This window comes from Gastrolobium bilobum, unplaced genomic scaffold, assembly GCF_033153095.1.
Source record: "Gastrolobium bilobum isolate Gb01-03AN ecotype WA unplaced genomic scaffold, APGP_CSIRO_Gbil_v1 utg5259, whole genome shotgun sequence".
Classification (NCBI taxonomy): Eukaryota; Viridiplantae; Streptophyta; class Magnoliopsida; order Fabales; family Fabaceae; genus Gastrolobium; species Gastrolobium bilobum.
Window position 1 is genome coordinate 238,247 of NW_026898073.1, and position 25,524 is coordinate 263,770.

At 33.3% G+C, this 25,524-nt stretch overlaps 4 protein-coding genes across 11 annotated transcripts; 1 reads left to right on the top strand and 3 right to left on the bottom strand.

Annotated features, from left to right (window-relative positions):
* Positions 1-1,667: 1,667 nt before the first annotated feature.
* On the bottom strand, positions 1,668-3,210 carry LOC133312628 (xyloglucan endotransglucosylase protein 1-like). Its single transcript, XM_061513862.1, has 3 exons — positions 2,935-3,210; positions 2,610-2,803; positions 1,668-2,058 (listed from the first exon to the last, which is right to left on the bottom strand). The coding sequence occupies exons 1-3, from the start codon at positions 3,208-3,210 to the stop codon at positions 1,668-1,670; spliced, it is 861 nt and encodes a 286-aa protein (XP_061369846.1).
* Positions 3,211-11,744: 8,534 nt separating this feature from the next.
* LOC133312595 (taxadiene 5-alpha hydroxylase) lies at positions 11,745-13,400 on the bottom strand. The gene is made up of 3 exons (XM_061513819.1): positions 12,449-13,400; positions 12,163-12,350; positions 11,745-12,041 (listed from the first exon to the last, which is right to left on the bottom strand). Exons 1-3 carry the CDS (start codon positions 13,398-13,400, stop codon positions 11,745-11,747), a joined length of 1,437 nt encoding a protein of 478 aa, XP_061369803.1.
* A 5,783-nt stretch (positions 13,401-19,183) lies between these two features.
* On the top strand, positions 19,184-21,864 carry LOC133312613 (protodermal factor 1-like). 7 transcript variants are annotated; one of them, XM_061513841.1, is made up of 5 exons: positions 19,184-19,612; positions 19,809-19,973; positions 20,010-20,430; positions 20,464-20,712; positions 20,807-21,864. In XM_061513841.1, the coding sequence occupies exons 1-5, from the start codon at positions 19,438-19,440 to the stop codon at positions 21,138-21,140; spliced, it is 1,344 nt and encodes a 447-aa protein (XP_061369825.1). In that variant the 5' UTR covers positions 19,184-19,437; the 3' UTR covers positions 21,141-21,864. The 7 variants fall into 7 exon arrangements, with proteins under 7 accessions (XP_061369825.1, XP_061369824.1, XP_061369826.1 ...); XM_061513840.1 differs by having other exon boundaries at positions 20,010-20,129; positions 20,163-20,712; XM_061513842.1 differs by having other exon boundaries at positions 20,010-20,126; positions 20,163-20,712.
* A 438-nt stretch (positions 21,865-22,302) lies between these two features.
* Positions 22,303-25,398, bottom strand: LOC133312615 (uncharacterized). 2 transcript variants are annotated; one of them, XR_009751714.1, is made up of 3 exons: positions 25,282-25,398; positions 23,663-24,987; positions 22,303-22,428 (listed from the first exon to the last, which is right to left on the bottom strand). XR_009751714.1 is itself a non-coding variant. In XM_061513847.1 (2 exons), exon 2 carries the CDS (start codon positions 24,984-24,986, stop codon positions 23,931-23,933), a length of 1,056 nt encoding a protein of 351 aa, XP_061369831.1. In that variant the 5' UTR covers position 24,987; positions 25,282-25,398; the 3' UTR covers positions 23,566-23,930. The 2 variants fall into 2 exon arrangements, 1 of the variants encoding a protein (XP_061369831.1); XM_061513847.1 differs by lacking the exon at positions 22,303-22,428 and having other exon boundaries at positions 23,566-24,987.
* Between the last annotated feature and the right edge of the window lie 126 nt (positions 25,399-25,524).

Below are 25,524 nucleotides of genomic sequence, written 5' to 3' on the forward strand. Positions count from 1 at the left end.
ATTTGACCTTTATTGTCTGTTGGGAGATTTAATCGATTACATCTTCAAGTCAACCATTTTTGCCAGTTTAGGCCATTTAATCGATTAAATCTTCAAGTTAATCGATTAAAGAGGAGCAGATTAGTAGATAGTTTCGAATAAGGGGTAAAATAGTTATTAATTAATTAATGAAGGATAAAAGGGTCAAAAAGCCGTCTTTACACCCTTCAAAATATTTCTGATATTCTCTGCATCCTCTGTACAACGAGAATCTCTTTGGTACTACGGATGCACCGAAAACTCGGTGCTTCTTTCACTCATATTGTGACAGTGTCTTACTTTATATGAAATCACTCTCTCTCCTAATTTTAAAATAAATTATTTATTATTGATTTGACAAAAGTAAGACACATGTCACAATATGAATAAAAGATGTACTGAGTTTATGGTGCATCGGTAGCACCAAAGAAATTTCCCTATACAAACCCTTTGGGTATACTGTCTTCGAGATGCATTTAATAATAAGAAAACTTGCTTAAAAAATTATATTTATATATATGGTTTAATGTTTCTTCAGTCAATGGAGATAAATTTCTCCATGAGTTTAAAACGACATCGTTATTTTTGCGTTGAAAAAGAAGAATGTATCGTTATTTTTGCGTTGAAAAAGAAGAATGCATTTTTGTAATTCTAATTTATTCTAAGGTTATATTAGTCTTTATCATCATAATTTTTTAATTTTTAACCCTAAAACGAAATCGTTTTAAATTCATTATATTGGAGATAATTTATCTACATTGATAGAAGAAACATTAAACCTTTATATATATATATATATATATATATATATATATATATATATATATTTATAACCGGTACACACTCTTATTTTGTAAAATTTATTTAACAACACATCAGATGTTCAGATGTTATGTAACATATATCCGTTCAACTGAAATTCCTTTACATGAAAAAAATATATTTTCTCAAGTGTTGTTAAATTAAATAGAAGAATATTTTTTTGGGTTTTATTAATCTTATGTCAAAGGAGATAAGTTATCTCATGTCATAGAGACAAACTTGTGAGCTCCACCATCTGAAAAATAAAAAGAAAAGAAAAGAAAAAGGTGACACAGTTATCGAATGGTGTGTATGATAGAAACTGATCACATGTAACATGAGAGTAGTTTTTTTCCTAATTTTTACATTATTAAAGGCGTTAAACATTGGTTAATTACAATATTAAAAAATATAATTAAAATAAGATATAATTTAAGGGTTTATTTTTTTACTTTAGATAACTTTATCTAATGTTCATCAAAACGACGTCGTTTTGGAGCGGAAATCATGGTGTTTTTGTAATTATAATTTATTTCAGGGTTATAATAGTCTTTATCATTCTAATTTTTTAATTTTTCAACTCCAAAACGACGTCGTTTCGATGAACATTAGATAAAGTTGTCTAAAGTAACATTTGATACTTTTTTTCCATAATGGAAATAATAATTTTTTTTTTGGAGAATTATAATTGAAATTGAAATAATATATGTTCAACGATAATGAAAAAATCTCTTAATCTATGAGAATATAAAATTTCCTTCAAATAGGAAGGAAATCCAATAATCTACAATCTTGTATGCATAGTTTGCACAAAACAATATTGATGAAGCAGCATGATATTGCAACCTTTATTCGAAAGCTGAATTGTGCCTGCGGCATTCATATGGAAGACCATGGGCATATCGTCTAAAATCGCGGCAATAGTCGTAAACTATCCATTTATAATAAATCTCTTTGACTTTCTTCCTGGTTTCAGCACCAAGACCTTTTTTTGGTCCACCGTTGAAACCAACACAAGATTCCACAGAACTTGGTATGCAGGCATTGCCATTGAAATTTCTGAAACCTGCTATGAATGGAGCTTGTGACCAATCGATCTTCACCTTCCCCCCTTTTGTTGCCCATGAGTCTCCATTCCATAGAGTTATATAAACCTTCATGGGTTGCTTTGTTGGGAATGGAACACCCATGCTTTGCCTGTTATGCATCACTCTTATGGGTATGTTATCCACCAATATTCTGCAAACACAAAACATACACAGTTAAAGTTACATATGTCATGAACCTATTTTAATCTATTAAAAGAATGGGTGCGACAAATATTAAATTCTAGACCACTTGATCATAGAGACTTCGATATCATGTCACAACTTAGTTATATGAATTGTTATTTTCTTTTGGTAAACAATATATGAATTATTTTATTATATTGATCGCTAACGTATTTATATTATGATTAGATCATTTTATACATGTATAAGTTATATTTTTTTTTTTGAAATATTCCAATCGATTCATTGCTTCGCAACTAATCCGATTCGGGGCGAGTCCAGGATTAAGGCTTTAAACCCCTCCCAAAATCATCGATCTCATTTATATCTAATTTCTCTAATTTTTTAGTTATGTGAGCCCTTGGATATCAATAAATCAATGACTATGAATAAATATAATACTTCTTATTTTTTACACTAATATAAAAACAACTTGCGCATTATATATTATACCTAACAATATACATGTATAGTTCCATAGAAAGAATTATAATGTCACTTGTATATTTTGTTACTTACATTATGCGCTCAGCATTCCAATCAATAGAATAGGTGTGGAAGTCCTGTGTGGGATCAAACCAAAGATAGAACTGCATCTCGCGACCCCCATTACCATTGGCAAACAAATTGGTTGAGAGAAGATATGGATCACCGGACGAGTTGCCCAAGAACTCTAAATCAATCTCATCGTGGTGATCTCCTTGAGAACTTAGCTGCACATAATTAAGATAGATATCTGTGAAATATGCAAGCAATATGTGTGTGTATCTGTGTAAACGCAGGGATGGGATAGAATATAATAAGCAACTTAATTAATTAATGATGGGTTTGGAACAAATCTTACATAAAATGTGGTGACAGTGCCTGCCGAGTTCCCTGGTATAAGCTTGATTTGCATGTCAAATCGTCCAAACAAATACTCATTCTTGGATACTATGCCGGAGCCAGAATAGTTGTCCATTGTGAGGGTCATACTTATGCCTCCATCTGTTATGTTAGCACGTTTATCTCCAAAGATAATGTCAAAATCATTGTAGAAATTCCCACCCAAAACAATTGTGCTAAAGGCTAAACAGAGAGAAAGCAGGAAAAAAATTGAACTAGAATATGAAGAAGCCATATGTTCGATACGGCGAATATGATGATTGGTATGTTTACGTAGGATTTAGATGTCCTCTCTCAAGTACTTATAGGGGAGGTATCTTAAAAAATAGCAGATGACTATACACTATAATAACGGTTGGGATGTGTGCACGATGACAATAAAGAGAGAGAGAGAGGATTTTGAGTTAGTGCATATATGTTTGGCTTAACCATTTATTTATAAATGGGTTACTTAGACTTCTGGGCCTCTAAAGAATATTGGTGGTCCGGTTCTTGATCCATCGCTGTCGCATTAGGATTAATATAATTCAGGAATATTTCCTTAATTTTCCTCTTAACTGTTAGCCCTTCTTGACTTGGTTATTAGTATTGTACGATACATGATTCGATTTATACGATAAGATACAATTCATAAACTCAGCGATACGTATCGTGGGGTGTATCGAAAAAGGAATTGTATGGAACGATACGATACTGTATCATGTATCAGACGATATGAAAATAAATCAATATTTGTGATTCTTAATATAAAAAAAGAAATAAAAATTTGATTTATGTTTTAATTTAAAAAAATCTACAAAAATTATTATTAATAAGGAAAAGAAAATAATGATTTGATTTATAATTTAAATTCAAAAAATCAATCTAATATATATATATATATATATATATTTATATTAATAAAGGAAATAATTAAATAAATATATATTTTATTATGTATCTTTTTATTTTTTAGGTCCTCGAAATCTTAAAGCCGATAGGAATGAAAAATGTAAAGGCATCATTATACAAGAACAGGATAATGACAACTGGCTTGATAAACGAAATGATATTGCCAACAAAAATTATAAGGGAAAAAGATCTCATATTGTTGAATAAGAAATGGAAGATAAATCAAATGACTAAATTAATGAAAAGGATTATGAATTAACTATGTCACTGATTGATCAGATAGTGATGGTACTGTTTAATATTAGTCTTGATGATTGATGAGTAGGAGATTAATTGATTTGCACTTTAGTGATGTATTTTGCTGATCGGATACTTTTTGGAATTTGAATTTATATGGAGGTAGGATCCTTTGACACCGGTGTCAAATTTGAAATTTGACACCTCATCTGAGAGCCGTTAGATCAAAAAAGATCAACGACTCTGATTTATAAGCATGTGACACCATTGATCTTTTTTGATCTAACGACTATCAGATGAGGTGTCAAATTTTGACACTGATGTCAAAGGATACTACCTCATTTATATGATATTAAGTATATTATATATTTTTAAATTATTTTTTTATTATTTTTTTATATTTTATGATTTGATATGATTTACGATACACGATAAAAAAACTAATCAAACGAGATATGATACGTTCTGCGATTCATCAACCTTTCTTCTTGATGCTTTTAGAATATGGGCTTTTATGTATGTCCATAACACTATGTTTAATTCATTTGTGATAATGAATCGGAAAAATGATTTAAATAGAAGTTGCATTCAAAGATTGCGATAATTAATTACAGTTTAATGCAGTGGATTCAGATCAATTTAGCTGTCACCTATGTGATAACTGGCTCAACCGCAATATTAATTATATCGTCACAATTTACAGTTGCAAACTGCAACTGAAAACCTTTAAGAAGGAAAATTGTCTTTTAATGGCAATTTTTTTTTGGGTTTTACTTTTATCCTTTAACATAACACAACAAACTTTCATACTCTTACAACATTTTGTGGGGCCCACACTTTTTAAAACAAAAAAATAAATAAAAAATTAAGGCATGCAAAACGAATCTCTATAACATTACACAATCATTTTTTCTACAACATAACTCTTATAAAACCCTAGGGGTTTATATGGCCGTGTCTTGAAAATCAAAGTTGGACACTAGTCAAGTTCAAATAAAATAGGTTAATACTTAAAATAGAAATGCTAAATACGATGATGGGATCTAAATCTAATGTGTTCGGGATTACGGCTCCTTTTTTACAAGACATGAAGTGTATAAATTAAGGTAAAAATATTTTTTCTTTTAAAGAATATAGGTTGTGGCTTTTTAATTTTTAATATTATATATGACGTGTAGTATATATTTATAATATAAAATGTTACTCTCTTTTTTCTCTTTCCACAGTTACTTTAGCTGACGTAGAAAGTGAAAAAATAATTTTTCATATTATAATTATGTATTATTCGTAGTATATAGTGTAAAAAATTCAAAGGATACAACTTGTATCCTTCTAAAGGACACATGATAAACCCATAAATTAAAATCAAGTTGTATAGAACAATGACTAATTAGTTTAATTTCATTGGATGAAATCAAATCAACGGATATTAGTTGATGCATTTTTTTTTTCTCTCTTCAACTACTTCCCCCACTTTCTCTCCCCTTTTCTTTTGCCATCGTGTTTTGCTAATCACTATACAACGGTTATAAAAAAGATAGTAAGAGGTGATATAATTAATTAGTGATAAGTATAACCATATCTATAAATAAATGGTTTTTTTAGGTATGCATAAGAGAGAAATAACACTACTAGAAAATTTCATTTTTTCGTCGAAAATGGTGAAAATTCTGTCGAAAATTGTATTTTCGACGAAATTTTCGACGGAATTCAGACCGTGGAATTTTCCTTCGTTGATAAGAATTTTTCGACGGAATAAAAACTTTCTTTTGACGGAAAATCAATGAAATTCCGTTAAAATTGTTGTATTAGTTTTCGACGAAAAATGAATTCCGTCGAAAATTTTTGACGAAAAATCAATGAAATTCCGTCGAAAATTGCTGTATTGGTTTTTGACGGAAAATGAATTCCTTTGAAAATAATAGTTTTTTTTTAAAAAATTCTCTTTACAAAATTTATACCAATTTATATACTTTACAAGATAAAAAATATAATCAAAGTAAATAATGAAATCTTCTTAATCAATTCAGTAAATGCATAAAAGTCCATATCATATATTAGGCTAAGTATGAAAAAAAGACATACAATTATCGAGCGGTGTACAATTAGTATATCTTGTAACATGTATAAAATTTAAAAATAAAAATTAATATATCAATACACAATGTAAAACTAACTTCATAATTCAACGAAACAATTTTCTCTGAGTCATTTTTGAACTTCATATCAATACAGAATCCTTCTTTTACAATACATATAATATTCAACTTCACCAAGTACCCAAACCTAAGAGTGATAAGTTTTGCAAACTTGGAATCAGAAGCCTCGTCTTCATACACAAGAATAATGATTTTAAGTGAGTGAACTTGAAATATTTCTCCCTGGTCAAGGTTATACTTGACTTGAACCCTTCTTGGCTTTTTTCTACGTCTCTGACCATCTTCTTCTTTATCAGGAGTTGATGGGGTTGGATCATAACTTTCAAGTTTGAAGGATCGAAACATAAAGAAGCTATTTTGATATTTTACTCTCATACCTGACAGTATGCATTGTTTTCACTTCTTGAAGGGTCGCGCAGTCCACCATCTCATGGCTCTGGTGGTGGCTATGGAAGCACACCACCATCTCATGGAACCCCATCACATGGAGGTGGCGGAAGTTACAATCCAAGTCCATCCCATGGAGGTGGCTATGGAAGCACAACACCCTCTCATGGAACCCCATCACATGGTGGTGGTGGTGGAAGTTACAACCCAACTCCATCACATGGAGGTGGTGGAAGTTAAAATCCAACCCCATCAACTCCCCCAGGCAGTGGAAGTTATGATCCAACCCCATCAACTCCCCCAGGCTTTTTTCTACGTCTCTGACTATCTTCTTCTTTATTCCGTCGAAAAATTCATAAATATAATTTATTTTTGATTTATTTATTTTGTAATGGTTTCCGACAGAATTGCTTTTTCGTCGAAAATCTTCGATGGAATGTGATTTCCGTCGAAAAATTCATAAATATAATTTGTTTTTGATTTATTTTGTAACAGTTTTCGACGGAATTCCTTTTTTGTCGAAAATCTTCGACGGAATGTGATTTCCGCCGAAAAATTCATAAATATAATTTTTTTTGATTTATTTATTTTGTAACAGTTTTTGACGGAATTCCTTTTTCGTCGAAAATCTTCGACGGAATGTGATTTCCGTCGAAAAATTCATAAATATATTTTGTTTTTGATTTATTTACTTTAATTGTTTTCGATGGAATTCTTTGTTGGAAATCGACAATCACACAGAATCGAGAAAACAGAAAAAGAGATAAGAGTAGAGAGATTGACACGATGATTTACCCTGGTTCACCCAATATAGGCTACGTCCAGCTTGTCTGTACTATATTCACTTCACCGCCACTCGTTACAAGTCTCTCGGTTTACAAGGCAAATATAAATAGGATTACAAGAAACCCTAACAGCAGCTATTCATGGGCCCGACAATTAGGGCCAACATCATCATGTGAAGTATGAGCCATACCCAACATTCTTTTCCCGTCGAAAATCTTCGACGGAATGTGATTTCTGTCGAAAAATTCATAAATATAATTTCTTTTAGATTTATTTTTTTGTAGTTATTTTCGACGGAATTCCTTTTCCGTCGAAAATCTTCGACGGAATGTGATTTTTGTCGAAAAATTCATAAATGTAATTTCTTTTAAATTTATTTTTTTGAAATTATTTTCGACGAAATTTCTTTTCCGTCGAAAATCTGCGACGAAATATGTTTTTCATCGAAAATTTTCCACAGAATAAAATTTCTGTCAAAAATTGTCGACAGAATACATTTTTCGTCGAAATTTTTGTAGAAAATTTGAACTTTTCTAATAGTGTAACTAAAGCATCTGTTAACTAAAGATGAGCCATATCTTGAAAGGTCAACATCTCGTCTTGTATAATAACGTCAAAATTCAATCCTTATATTAAATTTGAGTATTATTTTTTTTAAATTACTTAATTTTTTGGATTTTGTTATAAGCTGTAGTGAAATAAGAGTTAGGTTTGTATTCTCTCAAACCGTGGCGGACCTACTTATGCGCAAGTGTGGACACAAACTTTTGAAAAAAAAAAATTACACCCAATCAATCTTAGTTATTACTGCAAACAAAACACGCATACAAAGATAAAGATGGCGATGATACTGAGTGAGAGAAAGAAGAAACTGGGATCGTTTTCTTCTCAAACAAATTGGGATCGACATTTCAAAATGTAAAGATTCCACCTTTTTAGCGATTCAAACAAAAAAAATTAGATTAACAACAAGGAAAAAGATTTTCAGCAATTCAAACAAAAAAAAAATCAGATTTTCAACTATCCCACCACATCGTCGACTAGAAGTTGCGAGCATTCCTCCGACAGCCTTTCAAAAATTTGTATACCCCAACCAAGTCTATGTGCCATCGATGCCAACTGGTCCGGCTACACGGTTTGCTTCTCCGAACTCATAGGATAAGTTGAGAGAGAGGAAGATCAAATACAAGGTCACGGACACCTACACGTCTCAATTCTTATCTAACATCTTTTATTTTTTTTTTATTTTTTTTTTACATATTCCAATACAAATTTTTGACTTCAATCTCATTATTTTTCTTTTATTTGAATTAGCAGAGTAGTTTATTTGTATAATTAATAATAATAATAATTAATTTCTTCTTTATAATTTGATATTTTTAGTTAAATGATGATTTGATTTAATGGTTATTGAATATATTTGAATTAATTTGGATTATTTGTTATTGTATAATTTGGATTGATTGAATTAATTGTTATTATATATATTAAATATAATTTTATATGTTCATGTAATTTTATATGCACATGTATGATTTTATAATCTATGTCGATATTATGATTTATGATTTTTTTATCCCTTATCGATCTTAACAATATTGTCCATGACACACAAATATTAGAAGCAGCCACTTGATGCCGAGTGAGTGATTATATTTCAATTTAAATATAAAAAAATCTATCTCTTTATATATTCTTTTGTTAAGTTGAAATTTTCTTGTTTATATTATTTTATTTTTTAATATATATAATTTTTTTTTAAAAAAAAAAATTCGAGGACCATTAAATATGCGGACATGAATAAAAATTTCTAGGTCTGCCACTGCTCTCAAGAACTGTGGATTCTCAATAATAGGGTGCTTAAGGGGTAGTGATATACATCAGAGCTCTTGGAAAGTCATTGTAAGTGCAGTCACTGAGATGGTTGCAAATTGGATATATAGACTGTGTTGGTTCTAAATTCCAATAAAAGTGTGTGATTTCAGATAACTCTTCAATGCTAGAAAAGAGATTTATATAACTGAGAGAATATTCCTTAATAACAAGATATAAAGATGAACTAAAAATTATTAGTCAAATCCTTACATTTGCATTAAGAAGCTACCTCATCATCGTACACGTGAGCTATGCGGGAAAAAGGATATCACCTTATGTCCATAAACTTAACCTGTGCGATGTCACTGATGGCCGGCCATTGCAATGTGCCAATAGAAAGAATAATGATCAGCCTCAAATATTTATTCTATTTCTATCATACTTTGACTTTATCAAGCATCTGTTTCTCTTTTTTTCTTTTTTAGGGATTTTTTACTGTACTAATGCATTTTTCAAAAAATTCTATTTGTTTAATTTTTTGTTCAAATATATTATCAAATTAATGTAAGAAAACGCACATAAAATATTTATGCATAAAATGCGCGTCTATACACGTATGCAAGGGCTACGCGTTTTGTGCTTATAGACATTACTAAGAATGTGTTTGGTTGGAGGATTGTGGTGAGATAGATACGCAAATTAGAAGTGAGATTGTAAGGTGTCCATGTTTGGTTGACCAACTTCCAAATTTGCCTACCTAAATCAGTTTGCTAAGTATCTCATTTGCATGACTATTTGGATCAAAATTGATGGACAAATATTCTCACTTTAGATGTGGTATTCCCCCATTTTTATGGCTATCTTGGATTTTGTTGGTTGGTGTCTTTGTTTCCCATCTATATTTTACTTACAAATTATAAAAGTTACTTAATTTTTCCGGTTAAATTTTTTTCAACCAAATAACTTTTTTTTATATTTTCTTACCAAACTCACTTTCCTACCATTTCCTACCATTTTTCTATAAATATCATTTCCCTGTTATTCATAAAATTTCTCCTCAACCAAACGCAAACACTTATTATTTTCACGGACATTGCTCTTATATGCTCTCACGGACACAGATTTTCACTCATCACTGTACATGACTTTATTTTTTGTATATGTTATCTTTTTTCATTCATACTCCCTCCGCCACTTGCTGATATAAATAATGGAGGTTGATTACCAAAAATAAAAGATAAAATAATGGAGGTTAATTTGGTACACGTAGACAGATATTAACGCAGCCAGCCAAATCAATGAAATAAAAACAAAGCCTTAGTATTTAAAGTACATTGCTGATATAAAATTAAGTAGTGTTTTAATACTTAATATTTAATTGTGGCAACAGTTGAGGAAGCCAGAGACTTCATTTTTAAATTATTATTCAGTAAATACAAATTCATCTTAGTTGTTTAAATGGTGACCTTTCAAGCAACTGTGTTTATGTTAGGTATGTTCACACTATATGTGAAAGACCATGTGAGATTTGTCTATTTTCGAAACGATGTATATCTAATAGTAATTAATATTCGATCTTGCCCACTTTAGTTTTAGTTCCTATCTTTATTCCTCTTTAAACTTTACATGGTTCGTTTGGTTCCAAAGATTCAGAATTTTATAAATTCCATAAGCGTAACAAATCATGAATTTGAAATCAAGTTCCTTATCAGTTACGACTTGCCACAATTTTTTGTCAGCCATTTAATTGAGTTATTTTCTCGGAAATGGTAACACCAATATCTTTTTGGGTTCCCTTTTTGTCATTTGACATGACAATAGCACTTTCCTACACACACAAATCAAGTGTGGGTCCCACACTTAAAAAAAAAAAGTCAGACCAAAGTCAGGATACGACGCCGTATCCTTAGGATATAACGCCGTATCCTTGTTACAGGAATGAACAGTGTCATTCCTGCAACATGATTCTTATATTTCCCTGTCTTTTTCTATTTTTGTGATTTCAATGGATATGTTTCCCATAACATTCTTTTTCTCTATATTTTTTGCTAGAACATTTTTTCCAGCGGAGCCAAAAATTGGTATATGTTACTTAGAAACCGAATGGAAAACTTATGATCCATGTCCAAATAAGCAGTAACATTTGCTAGCACAGAATGGGATAGAAAACAGAATAAAATTAATTATTATTTTATTGGTAATGCGTGCAAAAGTAAAATCTTTTATGTGATAAAACAAAAGAAAAAAGAAGTATTTTTTTTTTAAATGACACGAACTTGTGTTCTTTTAGGTAATTTACACAAAGTATGTCATACTTTATAAAAATAGTTGCTTTTTTTTTCTCTCCCAATCACATCATATCGCTAACGTGTAAAGTGAAAAAAAAAAAAAAACTTTTCATATTTACGCAAAGTATGACTTTGTGTAAGTCACTAAAATGACCGGTTTAACTGACACACACTAAACCCTAAAACAAATTTGTTTTGAGCTTGTCTCATGTAAACTTGGGAGAAATTCTGATGGGCATTCCAAGAGAAGGGAAGGGCAGGGGATCCATTGTGACTGGCTCATCTGGATACAGTAAGAACCACTCATATTGTGTCACAACATAATGCACAAAGATAAGGATATTTAACTTGGCTAATTGGTACCCTGCACACACTCTTGGCCCTCCTCCAAAGGGAACAAACACATATTGGGGTATTCCCTCCTCAAACCTACTTGGGTCGAAACTCATAGGATCCTTAAAATACTTTTCATTATAATGTGTACCATATGTTGTCCATAGCACCTGAAAAGAGCCAGAAAACCCCATATAATTCCAGTTATAAGATTTAATTCAGAAATTGACAAATGTTGAGTTATTCATGGATTCAGTTTGTGTAAGAAGGCAGGAAGAAAATAGTATTCACCTTCCATCCTCTTGGTATAGTGAATCCTTCATATTCAATATCAGTAATTGCCTTCCTGAATGAGCCAAAGATTGGAGGGAACAGTCTCATGCTTTCTCTAGCAACTTGCCAGGTATACTTCATCTTCTTTATGTCCTCAACTGTGAGATTCTCACCCCCACTTTTGTTGCTCATTATATCAACATGTTCTGCATACAATTAAATTACTTTCAATTATCAACTCCCAAAATTTTGGATAATTTAAAGATGGTGATTTTGAACTGCAAGAAAGCTAAAATTCTATTACCTTGAAGAAGTTTACTATAGCAATCAGGATGCTGAGCCAACATCTTGAATGTCATAGCAACAGCAAAAGAAGTAGTATCATGAGCTGCAAAAACTAGCAGCACCACATTGTCTATGACCTCTTTTTCACTGATCTCCCCTTGGATCATCCCAGATACCAATTTAGAAAGCAGCATTCCATCTTCTTCTCTTTGCAAGCTTTCTTCCATTTCTTTTCTCTTCTCTCTTACCACTTTGACCAACATCTTTTCTATCTCCAACCTGGCTTTTTTTGCTCTCCAAAATTTTGAACCTGGAAACATAATTGCTGGAGAAAATACTCCTTCCAACACTCTTTCAAAGGTATCTAGCATACCTGGCTCCACATTAATCCCCAACAAGCACTCAAACACTATGCTAAATGTCAGGACTTTTGTTGAACGATAAAGGCTAATCTTTTCTTGGCCCTGCCAGTTTGAAGATAAATGCAACTTAACAGAATTGCACAACTTTGGAACTAGTACCTCAAGTCCAGCATAGCCAAGGCTGGTGCCAATAACACCGCGGAGGAAGCGGTGCCGGTCACCGTCTTTCTCCATGATAGAGTCGCTTCCCATGAGCTGGACTGAGGAAGAAGGCCAAGAGCTTTTGACCAACTTGAACTCGTTAGACAATAAAAATTTATTGGCTTCAGCTCCATTCACAACCACAGTTGGAGACCCCATTATCCTTGTTTTGAAGATTTTCCCATGTTTCAGAATGCGAGGATGAACAAAATCTTCAAACAGTTGGTTTCTCCTTTGAGCATTGAAGAACTCCATTGTCTCCCCAATCAAGGGGAACCCCATTTCCCCTGGTGGTAGCTTTCTTTTGTCTTTGTTACAGCATTGTTTTTGCCTCAAGAAATTGAAAGAGACTAGTGCAAGCAGGGGAAACAAGGCACAAAAGATAAAATAGATAATATCCTCAAACATTGGTGAACTTGTAAGGATCAAGAGCTTTGAAAATTTTGAATTCATATCTAGAAATTGTTGTAATGCTCAAATTCTGGTTTACATATTTATAGGAACCTGTGGTTTCTGGAAGATGATGAATGAAGTCAAGTCAAACCCAGTTGAGTTTTATTATAATGTTAATGATTCTTGAAGTCAATTCATTCTTAATAAATTTCTTATTTGAAAGCCTGTGATCTGGTCAATTGACTGAAACAAAAGAATACTTTAGCAGTAGAGCTTATGAAAAGAATACTATGTAGAATTGCTGACACTAATAAATTCATTGTCCCTAAAGAATGACACGTAATCATCATTATGTACCTGAGAAATTCATAAGAGGGAAAAAAAAAAATCATTCATCTCTTCCAGGGTCAACTTTTGAAGTTTTTTAGTTACCCAAAAATCCCTAAGAATCTGGTTAAGTATCAATATTTTGTGAGACTTCGGAACTTGTTTCAGCCATCATGATTGCTCATTATTGCAGCAATGTGAGCAAAAATTAATGGTGCAGAATCACCGTCTCTTAATCTCAATTTTGCAGTATCTTTATAAAGTAATTAGAAAGGTAGGCTGATCATGTTGGAGATAATGTTGTTTGCAACCGCCTAAGTCTAATGGTTGAATAATTTTGAACAAGTTGTTTTCTGATAGAAGAACGGAAATAAATAAGAATCATTGTCAAGTTAGAAAGCTGGATTTTGTTGATCTATTGCTTGTGGATGTTTAGCATACAAGTTTCAGTATTGTATTTGCAAAAGGAACTAAAACTCAAGCTGGAATGTACTGTATACAGTTGTTCTTTTACAATAAATATTATGAGTCAATTAGTAACCATTAAGATAATAGACTCTCATGTCGATCTAAAAAAAAAAAATTTCCTGCCACCCGCTTATAAATATATAATTATAATATTAAAGTTGTTTTTTTTTTTTTTTCTCTTCAGACATTGTCGAATGGTATATAAATAAAAAAAAAAATTTAATATTATAACTATGTCCTTCTCGAATTATATAATTATAAGAGGTGATAGAAGAACTTCTTTTTTACATCAACATGAGAAAAAAGAACTCATACTTGTTCTTATCTTAAAGATTACTAAATCTAAACAAACGTTTTGAAGATTAGAGTTTGAATTAATTTATAATCTTAAAGTTACATTTGAATTATATAAAAGCTAGAAAAAAAAGGAAGTACAATATCATCAAATTTAATGACATATAATTAGATTACAATAAGGGTTTTATTAGTGTTATGTAACATAATGTAAGTATTGTTTTCAACTCTCACATCAAAAGGGGGAGAGAAAGTGGAATGATGGAAGAGAAAGAAAAACATGTAAACATCACTTCTTTAATGTATGTGTAGGAAAGTGAAGTTATATTATGTTAAATGATAAACATAAAACCCTTACAATAATCAAAGACAAAATTATCATTTTTAAGAGAATTACATCTTTATTATTTTTCAAATGATTTTACTAAGATGTATTATGATTTTGTAGTAAATAAAATAGAATCAAAATGTAAAACTGGCTCGGTCATGGAACCTTGCAAGAGCGAATCGGAAATGAGCTGGCTCCGTTGGAACTCCATTTAGTATGATTCTGTTCTTAACAACAATTCTTTTTTATGAATAAATAAAGGGAAAAGTGTGTATAATTTTGAAGGATGTAAAGTTGTGTCATTTTAAGAGAGAGAAAGAGATAGATAAAGGAGGAGATAGAGTTGACAAAAAAAAATAAAGTTGTGGGTCCCACCTCTTTGTGAGAGTGAAAGGATGTAAGTTGTGTAATTTAAAAGTATAGACACTTTTCCCATAAATAAATGGTTTAAAGTTTCTAAAATTATTTTAGATAATTTTATTTACTATTTATCAAAATATACACACACAAAATATGAAGTCCGTATAAATCTATATAAAGAAAAGAGATAGAGAAAGAAAACATGAATCCGTTGCGCATTCGGTATTTTTAACTCTTCGATTCTATCACAACCCAATCCCCTGGGAAATGTTTAGAATATGGTATCCACCGAAACATGCAAACGTGTTGGGTCTTTGGACTTTGAGAAAGTAACACACCATGGTAAGCTTCATTGAAAACACTCATTAATGAGTTGCATGAGATAGAGGTTAGACGGTTGAATTCAATGCAACTAAGACATTGTTATAAAAATAATAATAGTTCAGATGATTAATGCAAATGAGACAGTGTATTATTTGGAAATGCATCCATTCATATTAAATAAAATATGACATAGTTAAGTGAAAAAATCATTATTATACAAAAATATATTAACTGTGATAATTTTGTAACTACATATTTCAATATTTTTTTTCTTTTTCATTATTATCATTGATCCACCTTTATATAATTATAATTCCTTCATATAATCATGTCATGTTTTATTTAGCACGAGAGAATCCACTCATTACAATTTCATTAATTATTTTTCAGATATTTCATATACATTATTTTATAGATCTAGATTTATTTATGATTTATTATAAACATTTTTCATATTATTATTTCATTAATCATCAAAAGAACGACTACATAGCTCTATTAAAAAATTTGATATACAGAAATTTGTCGCCCTTCTAATGCTGCCCAGTTCGAAACGGTGTAGTCATACATCTCCAGTTTCACATCATCTCTTGATTTGTCCATGACTCTCCTATAACCTATATTGCAAGTATTATTAATTATTTAGAAGGGTGGTCCTTGTAAAATATTTTGTTTTCTAGGTAGTCCTGGCAGAATACTGAAAATACCTTGGCTTCTTCCACGTTTTCTCACTCCTTTACCTTTAGATATTCATCTTAACAAGCTTAATGGAGACAATTTTTTAAAAAAGCCACTTTGCTCCTTCAAGGCTAAGGATTATAGAACATTCTCTTCATAAAATTCACATAGAAACAGGTTCTCTGTTTCATATGTCTCAAACAGAGAACATCAGAACACAATCCTTTCAAACAGTGAGCATTCCAAGGCATGAAGGCACCCAATATCTAAACTGAAACCCGGAAAATGAAAGTGTTGCAGCGTTATCCAGAGTTATATTTTATTAGAAATAAAAACAATGTTATTAAATCCGGACCGGTGATCGACCTGGTCGGGGTACCGGGTCAGTGGATCATAGGTTCAACCGTATACATAAATTTATATTTTAAACTTAATTATATAATAAATATTTTAAATGATACAAGTCAACTAAGAACCAAATGTAGCTTAGTAGTAAATACTACAATTTATATCTTCACAACAAGGGTTCGATTTCCACTAGATGCAATTTTTAAATAATTCTATTAAATGATATGATATATATATATATAGGGAAAAATGTTTCTGCAGTTAAAGCAGATAACTTATCTGCATTTATTCTCAAAATGACGTCGTTTTGATATTGAAATCTTAAAATATTATAAATATAAAGACTATTATAACCCTGAAATAAATTAAAATTACAAAAATACCATAATTTCTGCCCCAAAACGACGTCGTATTGAGCTTACTGCAGATAATTTATTTGCAGTAACTACAGAAAAAGCGAACCCATATATATATTAAATGGTGCATATTAACCAACAAACAAACACTGCCCAGTGGTAAGTTGTTATGGGGCATACTCATAAGATTGGAGTTTAAATTCTAGCGGCTGCAACTTTAGAATTATTTTTTCCAAAACCGACCGGTTCACCGGGTCATTAAAATATCCGGTATGTTGCAAGAATCGGACCAGTTAATAGGCCAGTTTCCGGGCCAACCTGTCCGACCGGCTGGGCCGGGCCAATTTTCTCAACACTGAATAGAAATATTATTTAGGATATTTTGGTATATGGTTATTCTAAATAATATTTCTATTTCTAATAAATATTATTATTTTTTTAGTAGGCTCTAATAAATATTATTAATATTCTAATATATTTTTAACTTTCTAACGGGTGCATATAATTTTTCTCATATTTCACAATTTCCTTGTCAAAAACCAAAACCAAACATGGAACATGTTTGGTAACTAAATCAACAAACATAACATTAAAAACCCAATCAATATTATATCGAGAAAATGCTGTCCTCAGTTTCTCTACCGAATGCAAAGCTCAAGAGCAAGTCGCTCTCTCGTCTTTGAATCCAAACTACTATTCTCCAAAAACACTCGTGATGTTGTACAAGAAGCATCTTTATTATAGTCAAAAGCTTAGTATATTTTTTCAGAGACTTGGTTTCGACATGACCCAGAATAAAAAAGAAAAAGTAAACTGTTAAGGGCCTATTTAATAAATGCTGTATAGTCTGCTAGTAAATTTTAGAGACAAATTCACGCACCTATTTAATTTAGGTTCATGTTGGAAAAATATCAAAGCACCTTTCCCAACACAGTCACAATCTATGAACAGTTCACAACAGTAATGAGAGTCTCTCCCACTCCCACTTTACAGTTCCTGCTTATTAGGTTACCATGGCATTTTACTCTCTCAAAGCCATCGTTTACAAACAATAGTCTTGCCCATATGCGAAAGCTCATAGCCAACTTGTTCTCCTCGTATACACTATCCAGTTGAAATAACATTTTCTCATATTCAATTCAATTCTTATATCGTGATTTTTCGATTTGCATGCAAAATTTTCATTTTCTTTTTTTTTTCTTTTTTTAATAAATGTGAGACTCACCACTAATTAAATCACAACATAAAAATTCAATTATCATATAACGTGAAAAAATCAAATCTCTTTATTTATATCAATAAAAATTTGAGTATGAACTCGGAACTCCTCCCCCACTCTCTCACATTGAGAAATTCCTGATAATTTCTTAAACCGTCACGGACTATCACATAGACACCCAAATAAATAATCTTAAATTACTAGTTAACATGTTCTCAAAATTATTAGTTAAATCATGTCTATTTTAGATACTAGATGGTTGACAAATCTAAATGCCTTTTTCTTTGAAATAGGTACATTTCAACATATCATACGCAACCTTACATATATTAGTTGCAAATTTGAGTATTTATAATACAGTACATACTATCTATGTAACAATTTTTCCTCAAATAAAAGACCAAAGCAATGGCAGGTTTTGGGAGTCCCAACAGTATCACCAAATTTGCTACACGATATGACTCAATTGATAAACTGACATACATATGTGCAAACTTTTTTTTTTTTTTAGTATATTCATATGTATAAACTTCACCTGCAATGTAAAAATTCAAATCCATTAAAAATATCTGATACTTGGGACCAAACCGCTCCTCGATAAATCCTAATTTAGGGACACCTCATGATCTTTCGAGCAAAAAAATTTGCTGCTCCTATTTACTACTGTCCCAACATTTTTGTGCAACCTCACCTACTCCCTGTCAATCTCATTTAGTTCGGAATTACTCATTCACACTTGCAATGTCAGATATTAGAAAAATGAAAAATCACAGCAGTTTTTGAGAGTGTCATATTAAAAATATTGAAAAATCTGTACCGATGCATGTTTCCATCAGCCCTCATCAGTGTCGGGGGGCTGGATATTTCGCTGTTATAGTCAAGCGGGCTCCCTAATTTTATTGGAGGAGAAAGTGATATGTAACACTCACTGAGCTTTCAGAACATAAACTTCATTAAAACAAGCATAACTGCAATCATTACCATAATATACAGCATGGGACACGCAAAGTTAATGAGAAATTTCCATAAACTCCAGCTTAAGTTTATGATCAACAGGAAACAAGGCCTGAGTTAAGAGAGAGTACAGAAGGTCATGTTCAACTCAATTCACGTCCTGTGTTTTATTTAAGCTATTTTAGAAAACTCGGGCATTATTGCAGGAAGAAATAGTTAATAATAGAGTAAATGCACCCTGCAAAACATCAACTAACCCGCATACTCCTCCACCTGCTAATATTTACTTCACTCTGTGAACCATTTTATATGTCAGCCCCCCTCCCCAAAGCATTACAAAATCCTCAAACCTCCTCTTTCTCTTCTTTCTCGTAGTGTTCTAAGCTGTCAGTGATAATGGAGAGGAAAAGAAGCAATCCTGCTTTTCTTACCATGTTCACATTGCTGGCTGGATTGCTTTCTCAGAACCTTGTCATCCCTGTAATATCCACCACCGTTGAGGATCAGAAAAACTACTACTCTCCAGACCCACATGCAGGAAGTCCTTCCACAGGTTCATCTAATTCTCTATGTAATTCTCCAACTGAAGTATCTATTTTACTTCATTATTTATGCGAAATAGAGGACAATATTGACAGGCTTTTGAACTTTCCTTGCTAGCTACAGTAGGTCATTTACTTTCAAGTTTGAAGGATCGAAACATAAAGAAGCTATTTTGATATTTTACTCTCATACCTGACAGTATGCATTGTTTTCACTTCTTGAAGGGTCGCGCAGTCCACCATCTCATGGCTCTGGAGGTGGCTATGGAAGCACACCACCATCTCATGGAACCCCATCACACGGAGGTGGCGGAAGTTACAATCCAAGCCCATCACATGGAGGTGGCTATGGAAGCACAACACCCTCTCATGGAACCCCATCACATGGTGGTGGTGGAAGTTACAACCCAACTCCATCACATGGAGGTGGTGGAAGTTACAATCCAACCCCATCAACTCCCCCAGGCAGTGGAAGTTATGATCCAACCCCATCAACTCCCCCAGGCAGTGGAAGTTATGATCCAACCCCATCACCACCCTCAGGTGGTGGAAGTTACAACCCAACCCCATCACATGGAGGTGGCGGAAGTTACAATCCAACCCCATCAACTCCCCCAGGTGGCGGAAGTTATGATCCAACCCCATCACCACCCTCAAGTGGAAGTTACAATCCAACCCCATCAACTCCCCCAGGTGGGGGAAGTTATGATCCAACCCCATCACCACCCTCAAGTGGAAGTTACAATCCAACCCCATCAACTCCCCCAGGTGGCGGAAGTTATGATCCAACCCCAACAACTCCCCCAGGCAGTGGAAGTTACAATCCAACCCCATCAACACCCTCAGGTGGTGGAAGTTACAATCCGACGCCATCAACACCTGGCAACTGTGGATCACCACCACACGAACCTTCTGTTCCAACACCCTCAACGCCCTCAACTCCAGCAACACCATCAAACCCTCCCTCAGGAGGCGGTGGGTACTATAACTCACCACCAACTTATGGAGGTGGTAGCCCCCCAACACCAATCACTGTGAGCCCACCAACCACCCCAATCGACCCAGGCACCCCCACTCTCCCCTCACCCCCTTTCCTTCCATCCCCATCTCCCTTCACTGGTACATGCAAGTAAGTTCCTTTCACTACTACATTGTACTGTAAACTATCATATATACTCCCACACTGTTACGTAACCTTTGGGACCTTTTCCTCTAAACTGCAGCTACTGGAGGACTCACCCAGGAATCATCTTGGGCTTGCTAGGCTGGTGGGGAACCTTAGGCAATGCATTTGGCGTCTCTGTTATACCAGGATCTGGAGCGGCCAGTCTCAGCTTGCCACAAGCACTTTCAAACACAAGAACTGATGGGCTTGGAGCACTCTACAGAGAAGGGACAGCTTCCTTTCTCAACTCATTGGTGAACAACAGGTTCCCTTATACAACCCAGCAAGTCAGAGACCGGTTTGCAACGTCGCTAAGCTCAAATAAGGCCGCAGCCGCACAAGCCCGCCTCTTCAGGATGGCCAACGAGGGGCGAATGAAGCCTCATGCATGATATAATTAATTTGGTTTATGTGTCAGTTTATTAAGAACGTTATATCTAAGACTTCTGCTAAGAGTGTGTTCTTTGGTTTTATCATGTATTAATTTACCTTAAGATGGACATCATGTTACTTTACAACTTAATGTTAGCTTTTATGGTTTCTTATTTTTAAATAAAGTTAATATATTGTTATTTTGATAGTTCCAGATCTTCATTCAGAAGATTCAAGTATAAAGCCTAATATATGAAGCAATGTCAAATTCTTATTAAGAAATCCTTCTTTTCATTATATTAAAATCACTTCAACTCAGCCAAAATGGCAGGCTAAATCAGAATCTGCAATACTATTCATCAATCAAAAACTGATGATTGTCCAATGTTCAGCACAGAAGGTTCACATTAAGGGTGTGCTGTGCATCATCTTCTCACTAAATGAAGGTTTACCTCTAAGGGTGTACATCATCTTTCAAAATAAATTTATTATCCATACAGAGTAATCCAGAAGTAGCCCTAGTCTAGAAATGTTCATTTGTTCATGCTACATGAATTGCATTCAAGTCATAAGCATGATCGGGTGAGCCTTGCAAACATGAACAAGGTCCACACTGTAAAGTGGTCCAGTATTGTTTCCTAGTGAAATGCAAAGGAATGGCTTTGTTGTCAATATATACATATAAACAACGACAACAGATGGGCCAAGATGCTAGAGCGGGTGCCCCTGTACAAAATGGGAAAGTGAGCTATATAGAGGAAGAGGAAGGATTGAAGAGCCATGTGAGGTCCATATACTGTCTTTTTAAGTGCCCTCAACAGGAAGTGTACAAGGCTGTTGTTTGGCTTAGAACAATTACACCGGTAGCTAAACCGTGTAAATAGAGGGTACTCCTCACGAGTAAAGTGGAAAGATTCATTCAACCCTATTTCTGAATATAAAAACAAAACAATAACAAACGCACGTCTTCAGCTTACCACACTTCCCAAATATGAGAAAGATATTAAATGTAACCGACACGAAGCGTAGAAATATCAATATGGTATCACTCAATTAAAATAAGCAAAACTGTAGCCAGTTTTATTCACTGATTCAGTAAGATAATAAAAACTACACCTTGTTACAGTAGTTCTTGCGAGTTTATTAGATTCAAAATCACCTTGATCCTTAACATTGAAGAGCACATGACATAAAACTTCAATTTTAAGAATCCCTGACATTAGAATTTGCATATAATTTTGAAGTCCCAAAAGATTTTAAGCAGTTCTGACAACAAACAAGGAATATTAATTCATCCATATGTCTTGCCTGTAAAAAAAATTGGAATAAAGAATTAAAAGATGTGCTCAACTTTTAATATATATTTATATATCTACTTACTTCAAGTTTATGTATAACGGTTATATATAAAGACTTTTAATTTATAAATATGAATTCTCTATGTTGAATGATTAATGGGTCAATTGGTGGTTGAAAATTTCAAGCATGTCGGTGATAAAAACAGTTATTGACATGCTATGGAAGCTCAATGGTAAAAATTAGAACATAAAAAAAAATAAAAATATCAAGACTAAAGGCTGTGTTTGGATGTTTTATGGTGAATAAAATGGAATCGGTGGATTGAAAAAGGGATGAATTGGAATAATATTCCCAAACCATTGTTTGGAAGTTTAGTGATAGAATGGAAGAAAATCTCCATTCACTTGTTCGGAAGATACAGTTGAAGAGAAATGGAATTACAAAAGTTGCATGTTTACTGTTCCTATATTACCCTTATTTCAAAGACAATAAACCATAGGATTGAGGACGAAAAGGGTGATTTCATAAGCTCCTCCATCCCATACCCCCCTCCCCTTCCAATTTGGAGGGAAAGAATAATCAGGGACTAGACAGGTATGGAGTGGAACGTAATCTCCGCATTTCCATTCCTTTCCATATCTTTTATAAAGATCCAAACAATGGTATCCTTTACCATCTCAATCCATTCCACTCCTCCTCTCCTTTCCATCCTTCATCGTCGTTCCAAACAAAGCCTTAAAAGCCGAGGAAGGTTGTTTGCATTTTAATTAAAATACAATCATAATTCTTGACCTACTAAGATACTTTCAACACTTTACCTAAAATTTAAGAGAGAAAATTATATACCCTTTACTTAGACTTGCTTAAATTACATTCATGTCTCCTCTTGTTTTAATAATTATGTTGTCCTTTCTTATTTTGAATTTATCAGACAAATATTTCCACATTTTTTCCTCACCAAGTATAGCTGTCAAAATGGGTTCAGAGCATAGGGCAAACTAATCTAGCAGTTGAGCTTGCCTAGAATAGTGGGTTGGGCTCATAATTTGACAGCCATATTACAAAAGGGTATTTTAGAACACACCAGGGTTTACAAATTTCAAAGATTGAAAAAGGATTTGTAATTCAAAGCTCAAAAGAAAAAATGGTAGAAAGATCAAAATTTTAACAAAACCTAGAATAACATACAGCAGACTGCTTGCCAAAGCACATACGATATTGGTGCAGAAGATCAAAGGCATACCTTTCAAATTGATAACTTCTGACAGTAACATCCAATTAAGAAATTCCAGCCCTTGAGACTGGGTATCTGATAAAGTAACCACTACAGAAATCTTTACACGTGAGTAACTGTATCTCTGATTGATTTCTAGTAAAATAAGAGGAAGGATAGGTCCCCAATCTCTTTGAATACAAGTGGGTTTTAATTACATAGCAGTCCTGTTGGCTGCAATTTTTTTTTACAGCAGATAGCAATTTAAGCACCAGAGAGTATTGCAAGTATGGTCCGATCAGCTCATATGAGATTCAAACCACTTAAAGATTTGGTCAGAATGCATGCTGGTCATCTCATGGTAAGCAAATGCATGGTTTAGCTCCTCCTGTATATGAGGGACAAGATGCTTATCCAGCAAAAGAGTTTTCTTCTCCTCAAGAATCTTTTTCCATTTTATTTGACGTCCATCTTTCCTCATATATCCATTTGAATCAATAAAACCATTTTCCTTAAAGAATTCAAATAACCTTCTAGAAAGAGTCTGATCTAGACCCGGAATTCTATCAGCTAAAGTATTTAGTGACAATGGGAACTCCATGCACTCAACAATACCAACATCAACCCCTTTATCTTTTAAAATCTTCGTATATTCATCTATTTTCTGCTGCCTATAAAGATCTTTGGGCATGTGAACAAAAAGGGTAGGCGGGTAGTCCCCTTTAATATCCATTTCCCCAAACATCCCCTCAGCAATCATGAGCACAATACTATTAAACTTCATAGCGGTGGCAAGCGCAGATACAAAATACCCTCCAGAAGAAGCACCCAAAGCCACAATAGGTAATTTTTCAAGCTTCCTTCCACCAATCCACCATTTTATAATATCTTTAACAACTAACACTTCCTTACCATATGTCCAACATCTTCTTGCACTTGAAATTGTAATAACAGCAAAGCCTCGGGCAAGACCATGAAGTACAAGTAGTCGTTCTTCAGGCAAACCAATGCAATCAGGACATTCAGGGGATTGATCCCAAAAGTTGATGGCCCTGCCATTGCATCCATGAGCCACAAAGAGAACACCCTTAGGTGATTCAGGTACTTGCCATATCAAATCTGTTCCATTCCGGAATTCTCTCGTTGGATGCAATTGCACCAATGAGTCAAAGCTATTCCACTTTAGCTTAGGAAGTTCATAAGCTAAACTGGGTTTTTCACCACCATTATCATTACGAAATACCAAAAAGAGAATCACCAGCATTAGCATCAATGTAAGAGACATAACAACCACCGGGACCCGGCAATTTTGAGCACCACTCCATGCCTTTGATTTGTATCCACGCTTCAACATGCTGCAAGAAGAGATAATATAGTGCTTTAAATTGAAGTCAAAAAACAAAGCAACAGAAAGTAGAACTAAATGACTGTTTTTTTGTTATGAAGTTTTTCACATCATCATCATCATCAACTGTGGAGTGTATAACACAACCCTTCTTTTTTATTCCAGGTGAAAATAAAAGAAGATCAAACTTTTACCAAAATTTATTGACATAAGATTAATAAACCATAAAGGGTTAATAGCACATAATCCACTGCATCATTCAAATCAGAGGGAGATCAAGCTACGATGTTGAAAACATACTCACATGGAATCATGTGGCGAATCTCCAAAGTTGAATCTCTAAGGACAATCCATTTGGTCAATCACTGAAATTTTGTGCATCGATAAACCTTGCAGTTACTGGATTTGATGTCATGTCATGCGAGCATGTTTTCATGGAAGTCTCTAGAGATTATCACCCAAATAAGTTTTGGGTGGGCTTTACTGAAACTTGGGCCTATTATTTGATCATATTCAAATTGGGCTTTTCCACTTCATTTATTTTATC